The 19,014-nt window shown below is 42.7% G+C and overlaps 1 protein-coding gene across 6 annotated transcripts in view; it reads left to right on the top strand.

Annotated features, from left to right (window-relative positions):
• Nucleotides 1-585: 585 nt before the first annotated feature.
• RASGEF1C (RasGEF domain family member 1C) overlaps nucleotides 586-19,014 on the top strand; it is a 137,584-nt gene continuing 119,155 nt past the window's right edge. For 3 of the 6 annotated variants that reach the window (XM_082453550.1, XM_082453545.1, XM_082453549.1), the window contains exons 1-3: nucleotides 586-694; nucleotides 2,944-3,045; nucleotides 10,291-10,385. In XM_082453550.1, coding sequence (XP_082309676.1) covers nucleotides 10,383-10,385 — 3 coding nt within the window. In that variant the 5' untranslated portion in view covers nucleotides 586-694; nucleotides 2,944-3,045; nucleotides 10,291-10,382. Of the gene's footprint in view, nucleotides 695-1,098; nucleotides 2,614-2,943; nucleotides 3,046-10,290; nucleotides 10,386-19,014 lie in introns of those variants that run through there. The other 3 variants (XM_082453546.1, XM_082453547.1, XM_082453548.1) reach the window with 3 other exon arrangements.

Here is a 19,014-nt window from a genome sequence, read left to right as displayed (position 1 = left end):
ACCTCCCCTACAGAAGCCGCTTGGGGGTTGATGAGCACTCTTCCCCACCCTTTGATGCCCACCCTGTGCCCACCAGGCACAGGGGCACAGACAAACCACAGTTCAGTAGCCATCTCAGGAGGAGAGTCCAGAGGGGCGGCCAGAGCCTAGCCTTGAGGAAAACAGGTGAACCAGATTTTAGGGTGCCAGGGGTTTTCCAGGTGAGGGAGTCGGTGGGGGTCAGTTCAGGTGCAGAGTCCAGCAGAAGCCATGCTGGAGCGGAGGGGGTTGGCATCTGATGCTTGTAGTGGGTCCCCCTCCATGGGGGTGGGAGGCGAGTCACAGCTGAGGGTTCTGAATGCAAGGCTGCACGTGTGGCCTTGACCCTGAGGCCTGCAGCAGAGGAGAGGCCTGGTGAGCAGGGACACCTCGGGTATGGGAGGCCTCAGGAGGGAGCGGGAATGGGACCGCCCGGCAGGGGCTCCCGCAGCCCCTCCCCTCGCCCTGCCCGCCCTGCGCTTCCCCATGCTGCCGTGAGGGGGCGCCGCGCCGCGCTGCTACAGGGCCGGCCGCCAGCGCACGGCGGGCTGCGTCCAGGAGCCGCGCGCGCGGCAGGCAGCGGGCAGCGGCCCGGCTCCGCAGCGCCGCGGCTGGCAGCGGGCGCGGCGGGCGCTGCCCATGGGTCGGGCTCCGGGGTTGGGCGCACCGGGAGCCGGTGAGTTGGGGCACGGCCGGGCGGGACACGGGCGCTGCGGGCAGGGGCGCTGGGAGGGGCTGCGGCGGCGGCGGGGCGCGAGTGCCTGGTAGGTCGCGACGCGGAGGTGCGGGGCTGCGAGCCTGGCGGGACGGCGGGTGTCCGGGCCGCTGCCCGGGGACGCGCAGGGCTGACCCGGGGCACAGGTGCGCACGCGGGTGACAGTGCGCGTAGCCGGCCTGCCGGCCGGCCGGAAAACCGCGGCGCGCGAGAGTGTGCAGCCTTCGCGGCAGGGGTGGTGGGAGGTGGGAGGGGCTGCGAGGCGCGCGGAAGTGTGCCCCAAGGGGCGCGGGTGCGTGGGCAGGGGTGGCGACCGGGAGGGGACCGGCGGAGGGCACACCCCCAGCCGCCGTTGCGAGAGACCGGCTGTGCCGCGCGCGCCCCGCCACTTGATTCGGCGCGAGCAGCTAGCTTCCTCAGTTGTTCGGGTGGCAGGAAAAGCCAGCCTGGACCCAAGGCCTTCCCAACACTAGACCTCAGTTTCCCAAGCTGCGAAATGGGAACAGTAAGGCTGACCTGCCGAGTGGTTGCGAAGAAGGGAAAGGGCCTTGTCTGTGGGAGAAGAGGGTGGTGGTGTCTGTGAAGCTGGGATCGGATTGAGGAAAGGATCAATGCTGCCGCCAGAGAGCCTGCAGGGACAGTGGGGTCAGCTCCGGGTTCTGGGTGTGTCCCTCACTCAGTGACGGCAGGCCGGGCCAGGGAACCCGTAGTCCACTCCTCTCTGTTTAGGTGGGGAAAGGGAGGCCGGGAGGGGAAGAGGCAAGGGGAGGCTCCCGACCCTCCCCCAGGCTCAGCGTGGGGAGCGATGTTGAAAAGACAGACAAGCCAGCTTGGGGTGGTGGAGGGGCTCCCCCCTGCTCCCCCGCCCCTGCCTCCTGGTCCCCTGAGGCAGGTGTTCTGCTGAGCCTCAAGAGTCAGAGAAGTGTCCTGGGAAGATTTTCCTGCAGGGCAGGTGCTGTGTCCCCATCTTAGAGTTGAAGTAACCGAGGCTTAAGAGAGGTGACACGACTTATTCAAGGTCTCAGGACCATGAGGTGGCAAAGCTAGGGTTTCAACGGTGGTAGGACTGGTTCCAAAAGCCATACTCCAGCCACTGAGTCAGGGGAGTGGCTGGAGTTGTTGGCTCACTCGCCTAGAGCATCCATTGAGCTCCTACTGTATGGTATCTGCTCCTGGCCCCAGTGAGTGCTTACAAGCAGGTGTGGGAGAAGGAAGCTGAACAAGTAATCAAAGGAAAAACCAAGGTCATGGCAGAAGATAAGTGGTAGGAAGAAAATAAAACCGGGTAATTAGGGTAGAGACTGGGGGAGGGGGGAGGGGAGCCTTATCCTGGTCAGGGAGTGTGTCTCTGAGCAGTGACCACTGGCTGTGATGTGAACTCCCACAAAAAGATCTGAGGGTGCAAGGCCCCTGAAGCAGGCACAGGTGGTGGGTGGGAGGAGCTGGAACAGAGCCAGTTATGTGAGCTGTGGAGTTTGAATTTTCCTCTGGGTGCAGTGGGCAGACCCTGGAGGGTTTAGAGTTGTGAGTATTGAAAGGACGTCCCTGAGGTGGGTGGAGAGGACTGCAGGGGGCAGGAGAGGGAGCAGGGGTTTTCAAGGATGAGCCAGGGATTTTCAAGGATGAGCCAACTGGCTGCTGGATGTGGAGTCTGCCATCCTGGCAAGGCCAGGGGCATGAGAAGGGCAGGGTCTTCGGCAGGTGGTGGAGTTGTTAGCTGTGGTGGACAAGAGAACCTGGTTTGGTCTCAAGCACTGCCCCACTTCCTGCATCCTTCTGGGTGCCGATCTCAGATCTCCCTGTGCCCGGCAGGGGAAGGAGTGCCTGCCTGCCCCCAATGTGTAGAGAAGAGATGCTGGCTGTTTGGGCTGGGTGTTCAGGTTGGTCTCTGCATCCTCTGACATGTTCCCATAAGTCTTTGAATATTATTCCAACTCTCACTTGTACTTTGACCCAGACCTAGAGTCAGCCATTTCTCAAGAAGCCTTGGTGTCTTTCAGTGGGGGTTGGGAGTGGGTCTAGAAACCAGTATCTGGGCATTAGATGTGCTCATTGCTACCTTGGCGTCATTGGCTCTAGGCCTTCTCAGTGGACTGAGCCAAGAGCTCTTTTTTTAAAACTAAAAGTTAATGTTTCCATCTCCTTTCTCCCACAGTAAGAACCTGCTTCCCACAGAATATAAATATATGTAATAATTTGCTTAATCCTAGAATACACCCAGAATAGTTTCAGAATCACTACATCCAAACCACTACCAATCAAAACCTACCAGGTCAAGTTCAGGATTTCTTTGGCTGTAAAGTCATCACTATGTGAGTATGTTCTCAATTTGATATACCATTAGTTTCATCTGTTTGTGTTTGCACACAGTTTGGTGGTTTTTTTCCCTTTAGTCTTTATGATATACTTTTATTTTTTGAATATGTAAAACATTTGTTTTACATGGTCCAAAGGTCAAAACTAAAAAAAAGAAAAAGAAAAAAAAGAAAAGCTGTACTTAGAAGTCTCAATCCCATCCCTGTCTCTTCCTTCTTGTTCCCATACCATGGGTAATCATTTGAAATCATTTCTGGTTTATTCTTCCTGGGTCTCTTTTGCAAAATAAGCCGCTCATGCGTTATTACAAAAGTTAGCATGTACATCTTTTTTGTGCCTTGCTTTTTTCAGTTAAAAATATCTTTTTACCAGTTCACAGAGACTTCCCGCATTCTTTTGTAGAGCCACATAGTACTCCATTCTGAGGCTGTTCCCTACTTATTCAACTGTCTTATGGATGGGCATTTGGTTTTTTTCAGGCCTTTGCTATTAAAAATAGTGGAGTAATGGATAACCTTGCCTATAGATTGCTTGTGTTTGTGGAAGCATATTATTAATTCCAAGAAGGAAGAGTAAATAAATATTTATTTTGTTAACTATTCTCGATTCCCCTCTTCCCAAATTTTGCACTCCTACCAGCAAGGTATCACAGTGTCTATTTCCCCCACACCCTCGTGGATCTAAGAGCCAGGAAATAGTATTTCAGTGCATTTTAATTTACATTCCTATTATTATGAGTGAAATTAGACAGCTTTTCATTTGTTTACGAGTCATTTGATTATCTTTTTTCTGCGAATTGCCTGTCCATATATTTTGTCCATTTCCTTTTGCATTTGGGGGGATTCTTTAAATTGGATTTAAAAATTTGTTCAAAATACATATTAGAGATATTTATTTAGTGCTTTATCTTTGTTATATTGCAACTATTTCTCCAAGGTTTTTTTAACTTGTTTATGGTGGGTTTTGCCATTAAAAGCTTTCTATTTTTAGATAGTTGATTTAATCATCCTTCATTTATTGCATCTAAATTTTGAATCCTAATTAGAAAGGCTTTTCTCACACTCAGTTGTAATGGAATTCACCTATGTTTTCCAATACTCGTTTGGTTTTGTACTTAGTTTACAGATCCAATTTAATCTTTTTCCAAATGTCTATCCCTCTATTCCAACACGATTTATTTAAAAGGCCATCTTTTCTGCAAGTGATCTGAAATACACCTGTATCATACTAAACATCCAAATGCAGTTGGACCTATTTCTGGGCTTTCTAGTCTGTCTCACACCTCTGTCCCTTCATATGCTGGTCTTACACGTAGGAATTACATTGTGTGTGTGTGTGTGTGTGTGTGTGTGTGTGTGTGTGAACAGCAAGGAAGACTGTATCTACAACTAGTGCAACAGGGGAAAGAGATTGAACTCAATACCCATTATTGTGTTTTGATATCTGGTAGGGCTAATCCTCCTTCCACTGCTTTTAATTTCAGGGATTTCCTAGCTATTCCAACATGTTGCTGGTAGCTCTTGTTAGGATCCTGTTAAATTTATGTATAACTTCAGAATAATTGATGTTTTTATGAAGTTGAGTCATCTTATCCAAAAACAAGGCATGTCTTCCTTTGTGTTCAAGACTACTTAACCTTTTACTTGTTCAAGACCTCTTTCAGGAGCATTTTGAAGTTTTCTTCACGTTCTTTGTCAGGTTTATTCATGAGTATTTTACCTTGTTTGTTTATAAAAGTTTTTTTTCCATTATATCTTGTAACTTGTTATTGTCTACGTGTATGTTATTTTATATCTATCTACCTCATTAAATTTATTTTGTTGTTAGACTCTGTTAGATAGTTCAGATATTCTGTCATCTGAAAATTGAAATACTTTTACTTCTTTACTGATTTTTATGCATCTAATTGCTTTCTCTTATCTAATTAAATTAGCTAAATACCTCTAATTCAGTATTAAATATTGGATATAATAGGCACCCTTACCTTGCTCCTGACCTGAGTAAAAAGACCTCTAATACTTCTTCCATTAAGAAAGATGCTGACTTTAGGGTAAGAATATATATATATATATATATATATATATATATATATATATATATATATATATGTACATATATATATATGGAGTATCCATTAATTTCTATTTTATTGGGTGGTTTCTTAAAGTAAGGAGTGGATATTGATTTTTGTTGAAGACGTCTGTGGAGACAATTATGATATTTCTCCTTAGCATAATTAATAAGGTGAATGATATTAATGGATTTCCTAATATCAGGTCTGGGATGAGAGTGAGACAAACAATAAGACACAAAATTTATTAATATGAATAAGCCATCTTGGCATTCATGGAATAGAAACCACTAGGGCATGATATATTTTGATATGGTTGGATTAGCTATCTATTGCTCTATGGCTGTGTAATGAATTACCGTAAATGTAGTGGCGTAAAACAACACACACGTATTATCTCATAGTTTCTGTAGATTTGAAGTCCAGGCGTGGCTTAGCTGGGTTCCTGCTGGTGTTGGCCGGGACTGGGTTTTCATCCAGAGGCTTAACTAGGAATGGATTTGCTCTTCCACTCGTATGGCTGTTAGCAGACTTCAGTTCTTTGTGGTTGCAGGACTGCCAGCTTAAGTGTTTGCTGGTGGTTGGAGTCTGCTCTCAGCTTCTGGAGGTCCACCCACAGTTCCTGGGGACCACCTGTGGTTCTTGCCACATGGGCTTCCCCAGCATGGCGTCTTTATCAGGCCAGCAAAGAGAGTCTCTAGAGTAAATCTGCTAGACAGAGACCTATGCAGGGGAATCAGGAGGTGATATCCCATCACTTTTGCTATATTCTGTTGGCCAGAGGAAAGTCAAAGGTTCCATCCGCACCCAAGGCATGAATACCAGGAGATATAGGGATCATGGTCACCCTAGAGTCTGTCCACCACAGTGGTGTTGGATTCTGTTTGCTAATCTTTCTTTTTGCTAAAGTTTCCCCAGTCATCTCTTGGTTTGATAAAGCTTAGCTTCCAGTGGGTTTTTCAGGAAGGGCTCATGAGCACAATAGTCCCTGATTTCTTTCGTGTTGAATATGGTTTCTATAACCCTGATACTTGAAGGATAGCTTGGCCGGTTATAGGACCCTCACCTACACTTTCTTTCCTTGAGTTTGTTAAAATGCTGCTCTGGATGGTATTTCTTACGTGTTGTTGACAAGAAGTCTGAGATAAACACGCTTTCCTTCCCTTTGTGAGTGACTTGATCGTTTTTCTTAGAGCTCCAAAGGATTATTTTTTTCTTTACCTTTAACGTCTAATCACTTTACTAGGAAAAGTCTTGGAGTTGAGCATTTGAGATGTTTTCTCAAGAATGGGTGGGGGCTTTGGCTATGCAGGTTCAAGTCTTCTTTCATTTCCAGAAAGTTTTCTTGGATAATAATTTTAAATGTTAAAATTTTTTTCTTCCAATAATATGTCTGTATGCTAGATCTTTTTTTTCTTGCCTGTCTTCTATATATATCACTTTCTTTATGGTTCTCTTCACTGCTGTTTTGTGGTTGTTTTCATTCATTTCCTCAATGAGCATTTAAAAAATTTTCAGTCAAATCTATTCTCCCTAAGAGAGCTTCTAATTTAGTGTTCATTTCTGAGTTGATTTTGTCTTTCATTTTCTTTCCTGAGTTTGGGAAACTCCAGTTTCACGCTTACCTATTTTTTGGTCTGTATCAAATTTATACTTCAGACTTTTTTTCATATCTGAATGTTTTCTTAAGGCAGTTCAAGTTGGGGCAGTGTTAAATTGTTCCCCTGTGAACTGATTTGTGGGCAGAATGCTTGTCATTCTTAAATGGTTGTCAACCTTAAATTGGTTTGTATGGGTATTGTCTGTTACCTTCTGTTAACTTAGAAATGTCTTTAGGTTAGCTGGGACTGGTAATAATAAAATGAATGTAAGCAGGAGTTGGGCATATGGATAACATCATGTTTCTTAGTTCAAGAATTCCCTCTTCTGTTGGTTTAGAGAAGTGCAGTATCCTTACTTGGTGTCTTTAAGGCTTTGGGATGGTTATGTGTCTTCTGTGTTTACTTTTGCTTCTGTAGGTCCTTGAATTTCCATGCTACTTCTTCCTATCTACTACCACCAAGCCTCCAAGGGCCTCTACTTCAGAGCCATGTCTCCTAGAAGCAGGACATTTCCAAGACAGCCGCCTCTGGTCCCACACACTTTGTCCCCTTTCAATTCCCCAGTATTCAGTGCCTTGATCCCCCCTGGTCTCAGACCTGCTCTCAGAATTTCCCCACGCAGGTGGGACTTTCTCCTTCTGGTGTTATTTTTTCTAAGGTCTTGGACCTAGCTCCCTGCTCCTCTTTCCCACGTGGTCTCTGCCTGACCCTCAATACCAGCGGGCGCTGGAGCAGGCTCTGCAAGTTGGGTCTCTTTCATACCAATTTCAGGTGGGCAGCAGCCTGTCTCCTGATCATGTTCCAGGCCTGGGTGTGGGTGGTTTTATTTGCTCTTTTGGTTCATCTTTATGGAGAGGTTTGGATTTAGCTGACTGCTGTTATCTATGGGGACCCAGAGATTTCCCCAAACTTTTTACTTGGAAATCTTCATAAAGAATGATGTACTCTTCACCTAAATCCATCACTTGTTAATATCTTGCAGCATGTGCTTTATCTCAGTGCTCATTACTTTTGCTGAACCATTGAAGAGTTAGTTACTGGAATCATGCCCTCTGCCTAAATACATCAGCATCCCCTTAGAACAAGGATGTTCTCCTACAAAACCTCTATTCAGGTATCACACTCAAGAAACTTAACATTAACACGTTTCTCATAAACAGTCCATATTCAGCTTTCAACAGTTGCCCCAGTGATGTTTTATGGGTCTTATTTTTACATCCAGGATCCAGTCAGTGATCAGGCATTGCCCTCGTTTGTCGTGTCTGTTAGAGTCTGTTTAATCCACAGTGGTTTCTCCATATTTTTTGGTTGATCTTTCCTGTGTTGTTTTGAAGGATCTACATGAATTTTCTCCCATAACCTGGATTTATTGGACTCCCTTCTCAAAACTTGATTCAGGTTAACTGTTTTGGGTTGAAACTGCTTTAAAATTACCAACTGTGATGCGTGTCACCTTCGGCCTGTGTGTCCTGTGCCCTCCTGGAGGCCAGGACATCTGCCAGGAGCGTGAGGGGAAGGGTTTTGGGGAGAGAGGCTAAGGAACCTGGGGCTGAAGGCTTTCGCCAGGCATCCTGTGGAAATGTTAGGCTCTGGCCTCCATTTCCCTTCCCACCCTTCAGGCATCATTCCCAGTCTCCTTCCCGTCACTGTCAATACACCCTTGGCCTGTGGGCCTGGCCCTGTGGGCCTGGCTCTACCTCAGGAGGTTCTCTTTTTCTGCAAAGGTGCCCACCATACCCCTTTCATGCAGGGCCCCCAAAGATTCTCCAGGGAACCAGAGATAGCACAAGGCACCCAGGTCACAGAGACTGGGGTTTGAACCCACTGCTTCCTCACTGGGTGACTGCTCTTACACTCCCAGGATCACTTTGGATTTCAAACACCAAATGGGGCCCATAATGCCGGTGCCTGGTGCAAAAGAGGAATCCACTCTGTGCTTATTCCCTTCCCTTCCTGGTGACCCAGCATGCATCCCTCACTTTTGGTAATGATGACGAAAGGTCGCCTGACCCTCCTTTGCCCTGCAGAGCTCCCTGGGGCCGGGGCCTGTAGAAAGGAGCCCTCTCGTGTGTGTCATGTCATCTCCGTGATTTCCTTAGGGTCTTACTACCCCAGGCACCGCCACCAGGGATACCCCAAACTGCCAAACCACATAAACTTAGCCAGGAAGAGTCTTATGGACTAACCTGTGAAAGGTCCATGAACTTGAGGGGGGGGGTGGTCACCTTCGTTTTATTACTTTTGAGTAAAGCTAACACAGGCTCCAGTGTTGTCAGTTAAAGGCCTTTCAGTCCTGGCACCAGGGATCATCCTAACTGGTGAATTCCTGCCTTATATGCAAGGGATCTCGCCAAGGACTGCAAGGAATGCAGCCTCTTGGAATCAGCTAAATATTGCCCCTGCAGAGTCATTATGTACTTGGTTAATTTGGTCAGTAAATTGTTCATTTTTTGTTTTTAAATCCAGGCAACATTCAAAAGTACATGAGTCTGGCTAAATAATAGTAATTAAATGGCCACTTCTCTCTTTGATGGTTGAAGCACCTGCACAGTGCCAGCAGCTGTGTACCTGTGACCTCACAGCAACTTCCGCCTACTTTCCTTTCCTCTGAGGAAACAGAGGCTCAGGGATGTAAGTGGACTTTGCAGGGTAATCCAGCCAGTGTGGGCCTTGGCACTTGGTCTATGCTGTTTATGGTCTGAGATGTTTACAGCCTGGGCTATTCTTAAGCAGTGTGGCCTGCCCTCTTTTCTGTCTTTATGAGGTCTCTACTCTCTGCTCAGCCACCTGTCTGTCCATCCATTTGACCACCCACATGCTAAGCAGCTGCCCAGTTTCATGCCTGAGCTGGGCTCAGCCAGGAGTGCCTCTCTGAGTGCTTACTATCTATCAGGCAGGGTGTGTCAGGTTGTTTATAAACATTCTCATGAGAATGGAAATAAGTAAAATAGAAAACTAACAGGAGAGAAAAAAACCTTTTGAAAAGGTTAATAAAATTGATAAATTCCAAGACTAAGTAGGTGAAAATACAATTTATCAATATTCTACAGACATTAAAAGGATAACAAGGGATTTTTATGAAGTACTTTATACCAATACATTTGATAAAAGGAACAAATGCCTTGAAAGATAAAACCATAATTGACACAGGAAGAAGTAGAAAATCTGAACAATTCTATTTCTGTTAAAGAAATTGAATTTATAATTAAAAACTTTCCCAGAAAGAAAATGTCACGTGGCTTTCCTAGTGAATTCTATCAAATATTTAAGAAAGAAACACTATTGCACACTCATTCAATAAGCAGATTTAATATGTGTGGTAATAAATGCTGGAGACAATGTGGATCAATAGAAACCCTTCTGATCTATGTGTGGGAGTGTAAATTGGTTCGCCAGTTTGCAAAACAGCTGAGAATTATCCAGTGAGGTTGAATATATATACTTGCAGCATATCCTGCAAAGGAGCAGTTCCATTGCTGATGTGTCCCCGAGAGAATTGTGTGTGCATGTACTCCCAGACCCCTGCTCTAAGCAGCAATAACTGGAAGCAACCTATGTTCCATTGGCAGGAAAATGGAAAAATAAATTATGGAACACTCATATATGAACAGTCAGAGAGCAGACTCTTAGAAACATTGTATGGAGGTAATCTTCATCCATCATGGTAAGTGCAAAAAATCAAGTCACTAGTACTGTACAGAATGACGCCATTTTTTTTTTGTTTTTTTTTGGCTGCGTTGGGTCTTCATTGCTGCGCACGGGCTTTCTCTAGTTGCAGCAAGTGGGGGCTACTGTTTGTTGCGGTGCGTGGGCTTCTCAATGTGGTGGCTTCTCTTGTTGCGGAGCACGGGCTCTAGGCGCGCTGGCTTCAGTAGTTGTGGCTCGTGACTCTAGAGCGCAGGCCCAGTAGTTGTGGCACACGGGCTTAGTTGCTCCATGGCATGTGGGATCTTCCCGGACCAGGGCTCGAACCCGTGTCCCCCTGCATTGGCAGGCGGATTCTTAACCACTGCACCACCAGGGAAGTCCACACACCATTTTTTTATAAAACTTAAAAGCAATTAAACTGTACAGTATATTGTTTAGGGATACGTATTTCTGGGATAAATTTTTTTCTTGTAAGATATATACTCTTAGCAACTTGCAAATATACAATACAGTATTGTTAACTATAGTCGGCATGTACATTACATGCCCAGGACTTATTTATTTTATAACTGGAAGTTTGTCCGTTTGACCCCCTTCACCCATTTCACTCACCCCCACCCCCACCTTGGCAACCACCAATCTGTTCTCTGTATCTATGAGCTCAACTTTTTTGTTCTGTTTTGTTTTGTTTTAGATTCCACATATAAGTGAGATCATACAGTATTTGTCTGTCTCTGTCTGACTTATTTCACTTAACATAATGCCCTCAAGGTCCATCCATGTTGTCACAAATGGTAGGATTTTATTCTTTTTTATGTCTGCATAATATTCCATTGTATATATATAAATATACCACATTTTCTTTATCCATTAATCCATTGATGGACGCTTAGGTTGTTTCCATGTCTTGGCTATTGTGAATAATTCTGCAATGAACAGGAGGGGGCAGATATCTTTTTAAGTCAGTGTTTTTGTTTCCTTCGAGTGAATACCCAGAAGTGGAATTTCTGGATCATATGGTAGTTCTATTTTTAATTTTTTTAGGAACGTCCATGCTGTTTTTTAAAGTGGCTGCACCAATTTACATTCCCACCAATAGTGCACAAGTGTTCCCTTTTCTCCACCTCCTCACCAACACTTGTTATTTCTTGTCTTTTTTATAATAGCCACCCTAACAATTGTGAGGTGATATCTCATTGTGAATTTGATTTGCATTTCCCTGACGATTAGTGATGTTGAACATCTTTTCATATAACTATTGACCATCTGTATGTCTTCTTTAGAAGAATATCTATTCAGATATTCTGCCCATTTTTAAATCAAATTGTTTGTTTAAAAAAAAACATTGTTTTTTGCTGTTAAGTTGTATGAGTTGTTAAAAAAAAATTCCAGATAGTGGGAATGATGAAAGTAGGGTGGGTTGGGAGGATAGCACAGGAGGGGTTGACAACATTCCACCGCCCAACTGGGTGGAGAGCCTCCAGGCATCTAATTTATCATGCTTCATAACTTATATGTTACAGATAATTTTTTTATGTAACAAACATTTCATAACAAAATCACTTTAAGTGAATGCTAAAATGTTGAAAGGAGTTCTCACATTTTCTTCCCAAGTTCCTCATGTTGATCTTTACTCTGGGGACACACTTCCTACTTTGGAGACCACTAAGTTAATCAAACCACCAGATCACCGGGGTACTGCTCTGCAGCAGGCCCTGGTGCAGGGCGGCAGTGTCCCCTACCTCATGCGTGGGTGAGAGAGGGCCATAGTCAGGGTTAACTCAAGAGAGGCTTCCGGGAGGAGGCTATACCTCAGCTGCTCTGGAAGGTCAAACAGCAATTAGGCAAAATGTGGTGGTCAGGTAAGCAAGGAAGAAGGAGCCAGGGTCCAGGCCCCTGGCACGAGAGACCCTGGCAGCTCAGTGCCTGCTCTCTATATCTTGGCTGTGAGCAGCTTGAGGATAGGCACTGGCCCACTCTGTCACTGCCATCCTGCACAAGGCTGGAAGCACAGCTCAGGAGGGCTCTCTGGGCCTTCTGAACCAGCCACTGCCCAGTTTCCCTGCCAATCCTCAGCAGACCAAAAACACTAGAGAGCAAGGCAGAGGAGCCAAGAGGGAGGACCCCAGGCTCCGAGGGGCAGAGCAGGTCACCCTGCACACTCACACACCTAGACACCACCTGGGCAGGCGGATTTGGGTATGTGCCTGGCTCTGATCCTCAGAGAAGGTTATCCATGATCCGGAGCCCTGGTCGGGAGGTGCGATCCACTTGTGACATATTTCCATGAGGATGGTTGAACTCTCCAGTTCCTTCACATTTAATGGCAGTATCCATCAGTCATGTGGGAAGGCTCCCCAGCTCAGGAGTTCTGACAACCGGCTGCTCTGACAAACCCCTTAAGAATAAAACATTGCACACTTGGTGGTTTGTGTGAACGTGTGCAAGGGGGATTGTCTAAAGGGTTAAGGAGGCTGAGACGACAGTGTGTGTGACAGCTGCTCCCCTGATGTCAATTGCAGGCCCCCAGTGGCCTATGCTTTGAGAACAGATGTTTCTGCATAAATGCAGCCAAATTCTTTTAGCACTTTGGATGAAGAAAAGGACTTTAAGTGTCTGCATGTTGCAATTCTGAAATGTTTGCCAGGGAAAATGTACTTATAATTTGCAAATAGCGTGTAAGAAGAAGGAAGAAGTTAGGTTATTGCACCATACATAACCAATTTCATGAGCAGAGTCATTAACAGATGCACATTGCATATAACAAATATGATCAGTGGCCACTCACCTTAATGAGGAATGCCCTCATTCCTTCCTATGGCCATTTTCACCCCTGGCTCAGACAGGGAGGGCAGCCCAAGGTCACATGGCACCCAGGCCCCCTGCAACTTTCAGGGGGAAAGTCACAGACTTTCCTTTTTTTTTTTTAATTTTTATTGGAGTATAGTTGATTTACAATGTTGTGTTACTTTCAGGTGTTCAGCAAAATGAATCAGTTATACATATACATGCGTCCACTCTTTTCCCATGTAGGCCATTAGAGTATTGAGTAGAGTTCCCTGTGCTATACAGTAGGTCATTATTAGTTATCTATTTTATACATAGTAGTGAGTATATGTCAGTTCCAGTCTCCGAATTTATCCCTCCCCCCCCTTACCCCCTAGTAACCATAAGTCTGTTTTCTACATCTGTAACTCTATTTTTGTTTTGTAAATAAGTTCATTTGTACCCTTTTTTTAGATTCCACATATAAGTGATATCATATGATATTTGTCTTTCTCTGTCTGACCTACTTCAGTCAGTATGGTAATCTCTAGGTCCATCCATGTTGCTGCAAATGGCATTATTTCATCCTTTTTTACAGCTGAGTAATATTCCATTGTATATATATACCACATCTTCTTTATCCATTTCTCTGTCGATGGACATTTAGGTTGCTTCCATGTCCTGGCTATTGTATAGTGCTGCAATGAACATTGGGGTTCATGTATCTTTTCAAATTATGCTTTTCTCTGGATATTTGCCCAGGATTTGGATTGCTGGGTCATATGGTAGCTCTATTTTTAGTTTTTTAAGGAACCTCCATACTATTCTCCATAGTGGCTGCACCAATTTACATTTCCACCAACAGTGTAGGAGGGTTCCTTTTCTCCACACCCTCTCCAGCATTTGTTGTTTGCACATTTTTTTTGATGATGGTCATTCTGACCAGTGTGAGGTGACCCCACTGTAGTTTTGATTTGCATTTCTCTAATAATTAGTGATGTTGAGCATCTTTTCATGCGCTTTTTTGGCCATCTGTATGTCTTCTTTGGAGAAATGTCTATTTAGATCTTCTGCCCATTTTTTGATTGGGTTGTTTGTTTTTTTGACATAGAGCTGCATGAGCTGTTTGTATATTTTGGAGATTAATCCCTTGTCGGTTGCTTCATTTGAAAATATTTTATCGCATTCTGTGGGTCGCTTTTTCGTTTTGTTTATGGTTTCCTTTGCTGTGCAAAAGTTTTTAAGTTTAACTAGGTCCCATTTATTTATTTTTGTTTTTATTTCCATTACTCTAGGAGGTGGCTCCAAAAAGATCTTGCTGCGATTTATGTCAAAGAGTGTTCTGCCTATGTTTTATTCTAAGAGTTTTATAGTATCCAGCCTTATATTTAGATGTTTAATCCATTTGGAGTTTATTATTGTGTATGGTGTTAGGGAGTGTTCTAATTTCATTCTTTTACAGATAGCTGTCTAGTCTTCCCAGCACCACTTATTGAAGAGACTGTCTTTTCTCCATTGTATATTCTTGCCTCCTTTGTCATAGATTAGGTGACCATAGGTGTGTGGGTTTATCTCTGGACTTTCTATTCTGTTCCATTGACCTATATTTCTGTTTTTGTGCCAGTACCATACTGTTTTGATTACTGTAGCTTTGTAGTAAAAATTTTTTTTTCTTATGGAAATTCTCAAAAACTTAAACATGTAAAGAATAGGATAAACATGAACCGCATGCATTCATCTCCTGGCTCCCACACTATTAGCTCACAGCCCATCTTCCTTTATTTGTACTTCTGTCCTGTTAGGTGTTTAAAGCAAATCCAAGACACCCTATCATTTCCCCTGTCATAATTATGATATGCATCAAGGAAATGATAGGGATTTTATTTATTAGCATCATGCCATTGACACACCTAATGAAATTAATAATAATTTCTGATTATTGTCTAATAGCCAGTCTATAATCAGATGCCCCAATTAATTCAGAAATATTTTTTTATAGTTGGTTTGTTCAAATCAGGATCCTAGCAAGTTTCACACATTGGACTTGATTTTTATAACTCTTAAGTCTCTTTTATTCTATAAATAGTCCTCCCCCCCCCCACCTTTTGGTTTTTTGGGGGGTTTTTTGGTCTTCATTCCATTGATTTCTTAGAGAAAAGGGGACATTTGTCCTGTAGAGTGTCCCATGTTCTGAATTTGGTCTCCTTCTGATGTCAGTGAACTTGTTTGTCTATCCCCCATACTTCCCTAACCAAGCAGTTTGATCTAGAGCAGCACTGTCCAGTAGAAATATCATGGAGCCCTATGGGTAATTTGAAATTTTCTTGTAGCCACATTAAAAAAGGTGAAATTAAGATTAGTAACATACTTTATTTACCCAAACATATCCAAAGTATTATCATTCCAACATGTAATCAATATAAAAGTTAGCAATGATATATTTTACGTTCCTTTTTCATATGGTCTTTAAAATCAGATGTGCATTTGTGCTCATAGCACATCTCAGTTTGAATATTGTGTCATCGTAAATAACTAATCTGTATTTCAATTTCATAAAAATTAGTTGAAAAGTTGAAAAACATACTTAAATGTTTTCTAACAACTATCAAATATCACATTTTATAAACTTCTTTTTTAAACATGTGTATAACTGACATACAGTAGACCCGCATGACACATGTAAACATGTAAACACTCATGAATCCATCACCACAATCAAAATATCCATCTACCTACTTTCACTCAGCAAAATTATTTTAAAGTATATCCATGTTGTTGTGTGTATCAACAGTTTCTTCCCTTTCATTGCTGAGCAGGATTTCTGTTGGTTGGATGTGCCACAACTTGTTTATGTGGTAGACAGCATTCTAAGATGGCCCCCAGGATTCCCACTCCTTGGGGTACATGTGCTGGATAATCCCCTCCCCTCGACTGTGAGAGAGACTGTGAATATGAGATTTTAGGCTATTAGGTTACATTATATGCCAGAAGGGATTTTGCAGATGTAATTAAGGTCACTGGCTAGTTGACTTTGAGTTAATGAAAAAGGAGATTATTCTGGGTGGGCCTGACCTAATTGGGTTCTTCTGGAAGTCAGACAGGTTTAAAGCCTCTCCTTTTGGCCATGAAGGTGCAAACTGCCATGTTGTACAGAAGGTGGGTGGCCTCTTAGAGCTGAGGGCCTCAGTCCTGCAACTGCAAGGGATTGAATTCTGCCAGCCAGCAGTGAAGTAGGAAGAGGAACCTAAGGCCTAGATGAGATGGCAGCCCTGCTGGCACCCTGATTTCAACCTGGTGAGTCCTTGAGCAGAGGACCCAACCAAAATGTTCCAGGATCATGACCCAAAGAAACTGAGAGATAATTAATTTGTTTAAGTTTTCAGTAATTGTATTCTAAGTTTATGGTATTTATTACAAAGTAATAAGTATCAAATACATGTATCCATTGCATCTGCTGATGGACATATGGGTTCTTTATGCTTTGGGACTATGATAAATAAAGCTGCTATGAACATTTACATGCACATCTTTGTATGGATACCTGCTTTCATTTTTCTTAGATAAATACATGGGAGTGGAATGGCTAGGTAATATGGCAAGTTCATGTTTAACTTTTAAAGAAACTGCCAAATTCTTTTCCAAAATGGTTGAACCCTATAGCAATGTATGGAAGTTCCACTTGCTCGACATCCTTGCTACACTTGGTATTGTCAGTCTTTTTCATTTTATCTGTTCTAATAGTTGTAGAGAGGGATCTCATTGTGGTTTCAATTTTCATTCACCTAATGGCTAATTATTTGGACATCTTTCCTTATGCCTATTTGCCATCTGTGTATCTTCTTTGATGAAATGTCTGTTCAGATATTTCGCATATTTAAAAATCAGGTTTGTTTTCTTATTACTTTCTGAGAGTTCCTTACATATTCTGGATACAAGTTCTTTTTTTTTTTAATAAATTTTATTATTTATTTTTATTTTTGGCTGAGTTGGGTCTTCATTGCTGCGCACAGGCTTTCTCTAGTTGCAGCGAACAGGGGCTACTCTTTGTTGCAGAGCATGGGCTCTAGGCCTGCGGGCTTCAGTAGTTGTGGTGCACAGGCTTAGTTGCTCTGTGGCATGTGGGATCTTCCTGGACCAGGGCTCGAACCCGTGTTCCTTGCATTGGCAGGAGGATTCTTAACCACTGCGCCACCAGGGAAGCCCTGGATACAAGTTCTTTATCAGTAAGTGATTTATAAATTTTCCCCTTAGTATGTGACTGTCGTTTATTTTCACAGTGTCTTTTGAGGAACAGAGTTTTTAATTTTGATGAAGTCCACTTTATCCATTTTTTCTTTTCAATTATGTTTTGGTGCTTAAGGAATTTTTACCTAACCCAAGGTTACAAAGATTTTTCTCCCATATTTTCTTCTAGAAACTTTATAGTTATAGGTCTTACTCTTAATCTGTGGTCCATTTTGAGTTAATTTTTACTTATGATGGGAAGAATGTATCAATATCAGTTTTTTTGCATCAGATAACCAATTGTTCCAACCCCATTTATTGAAGTGACCATCTTTCTTAACTGAATTGCATTTGCATTTTCTTAAAAAATCAATTAACCATAAACTTGTGGGTCTGTTTCTGGCCCCTCTATTGTATTCCAGTGATCACTTGGTCTATCTTGATTTCATCACCCCACACTCTTGATTACTATAGCTTTAAAATAAGTCTTGAAGACAGGAAGTGTAAGTACTCCAACTTTGTTCTACTTTTCCAAAGTAGTTTTAGATGTTCTCATTCCCTTGCATTTTGAAATAAATTTGAGAATCAGCTTGCCAATTTCTACCATCTATAGATCAATTTGGGAGAATTGACAAGAATATTGAATTTTCTGATCTATGAACAAACATTTATTTAGATCCTTAATTTCTCTCAGAAATGTTTTATACTTTTCCAGGTACTCTTGCACATCTTTTCTCAACTTTAGCCTTCAGTACTTTTTAATCTATTGTAAATCATATTTTTAAATTTCAATTGTCAATGTCTTGTTGCTGGTAAATAGAAATGCAGTTGATATTTGTATATCGATCTTGTACACAGCATCCTTGCCAAACTCATTTATTAGTTACAGTGCTTTTAAAGGAATTTCAACATAGATGATTGCATCATTTACAAATAAAAATAGTTTTATTTCTTCCTTTTCAATCTGGGTGCCTTTTATTTCTTTTTCTTACCTCATTGCACTAGTGAAACCTCCAGTACAGTGTTGAATAGCAGTAATAAGAGTGGACATCCTTGCCTTTTCCTGATCTTAGGGGGAACACATTCAGTTTTTCACTATTTGGTATGATATGAGCTGTAGGTTTCTCACAGATGCCCTTTATCAAGTTGGGAAACTTCCTTTCTATTCCTAGATCGCTGAGAGTTTTTTATCAGGAATGGATTTTGAACTTTGTCCAATACATTTTGGCATCCTTGAGATGATCATATGGTTTTTCTTTTTTAGTCTGTTAATATGGTAAATTACAAAGGTTGTGTAACCACAACCTCCTCTAGTTCCAAAACATTTTTATTACTGCAAAATAAAACCCCATGCCCCTTAAGCAGTTGCTCCCAACTCTGCCCTCCCCCAGCCCCTAGCAGCCACTAATCTGTTTCTAGCTCTACAGATGTACCTATTCTGGATATTTCATATGAATGGAATCATACAGTATGTGACCTTTCGTGTCTGGCTTCTTTCACTTAACGTTTTTGAGGTTCATCCATGTTGTAGCATATATCAGTACTTCATTGCTTTTTATGGGTGAATAATATTCCATTGTATGTATATACCACAATTATTTATCCATTCATCTGTTGATGGACTTTTAGGATGTTTCCACCTTTTGGCTATTGTG

Source organism: Balaenoptera physalus (assembly GCF_965194825.1).
Source record: "Balaenoptera physalus genome assembly, chromosome: 3".
NCBI lineage: Eukaryota > Metazoa > Chordata > Mammalia > Artiodactyla > Balaenopteridae > Balaenoptera > Balaenoptera physalus.
Note: the sequence above shows the minus strand (reverse complement) of the source record. Positions and strands in the feature narration are given on the sequence as shown.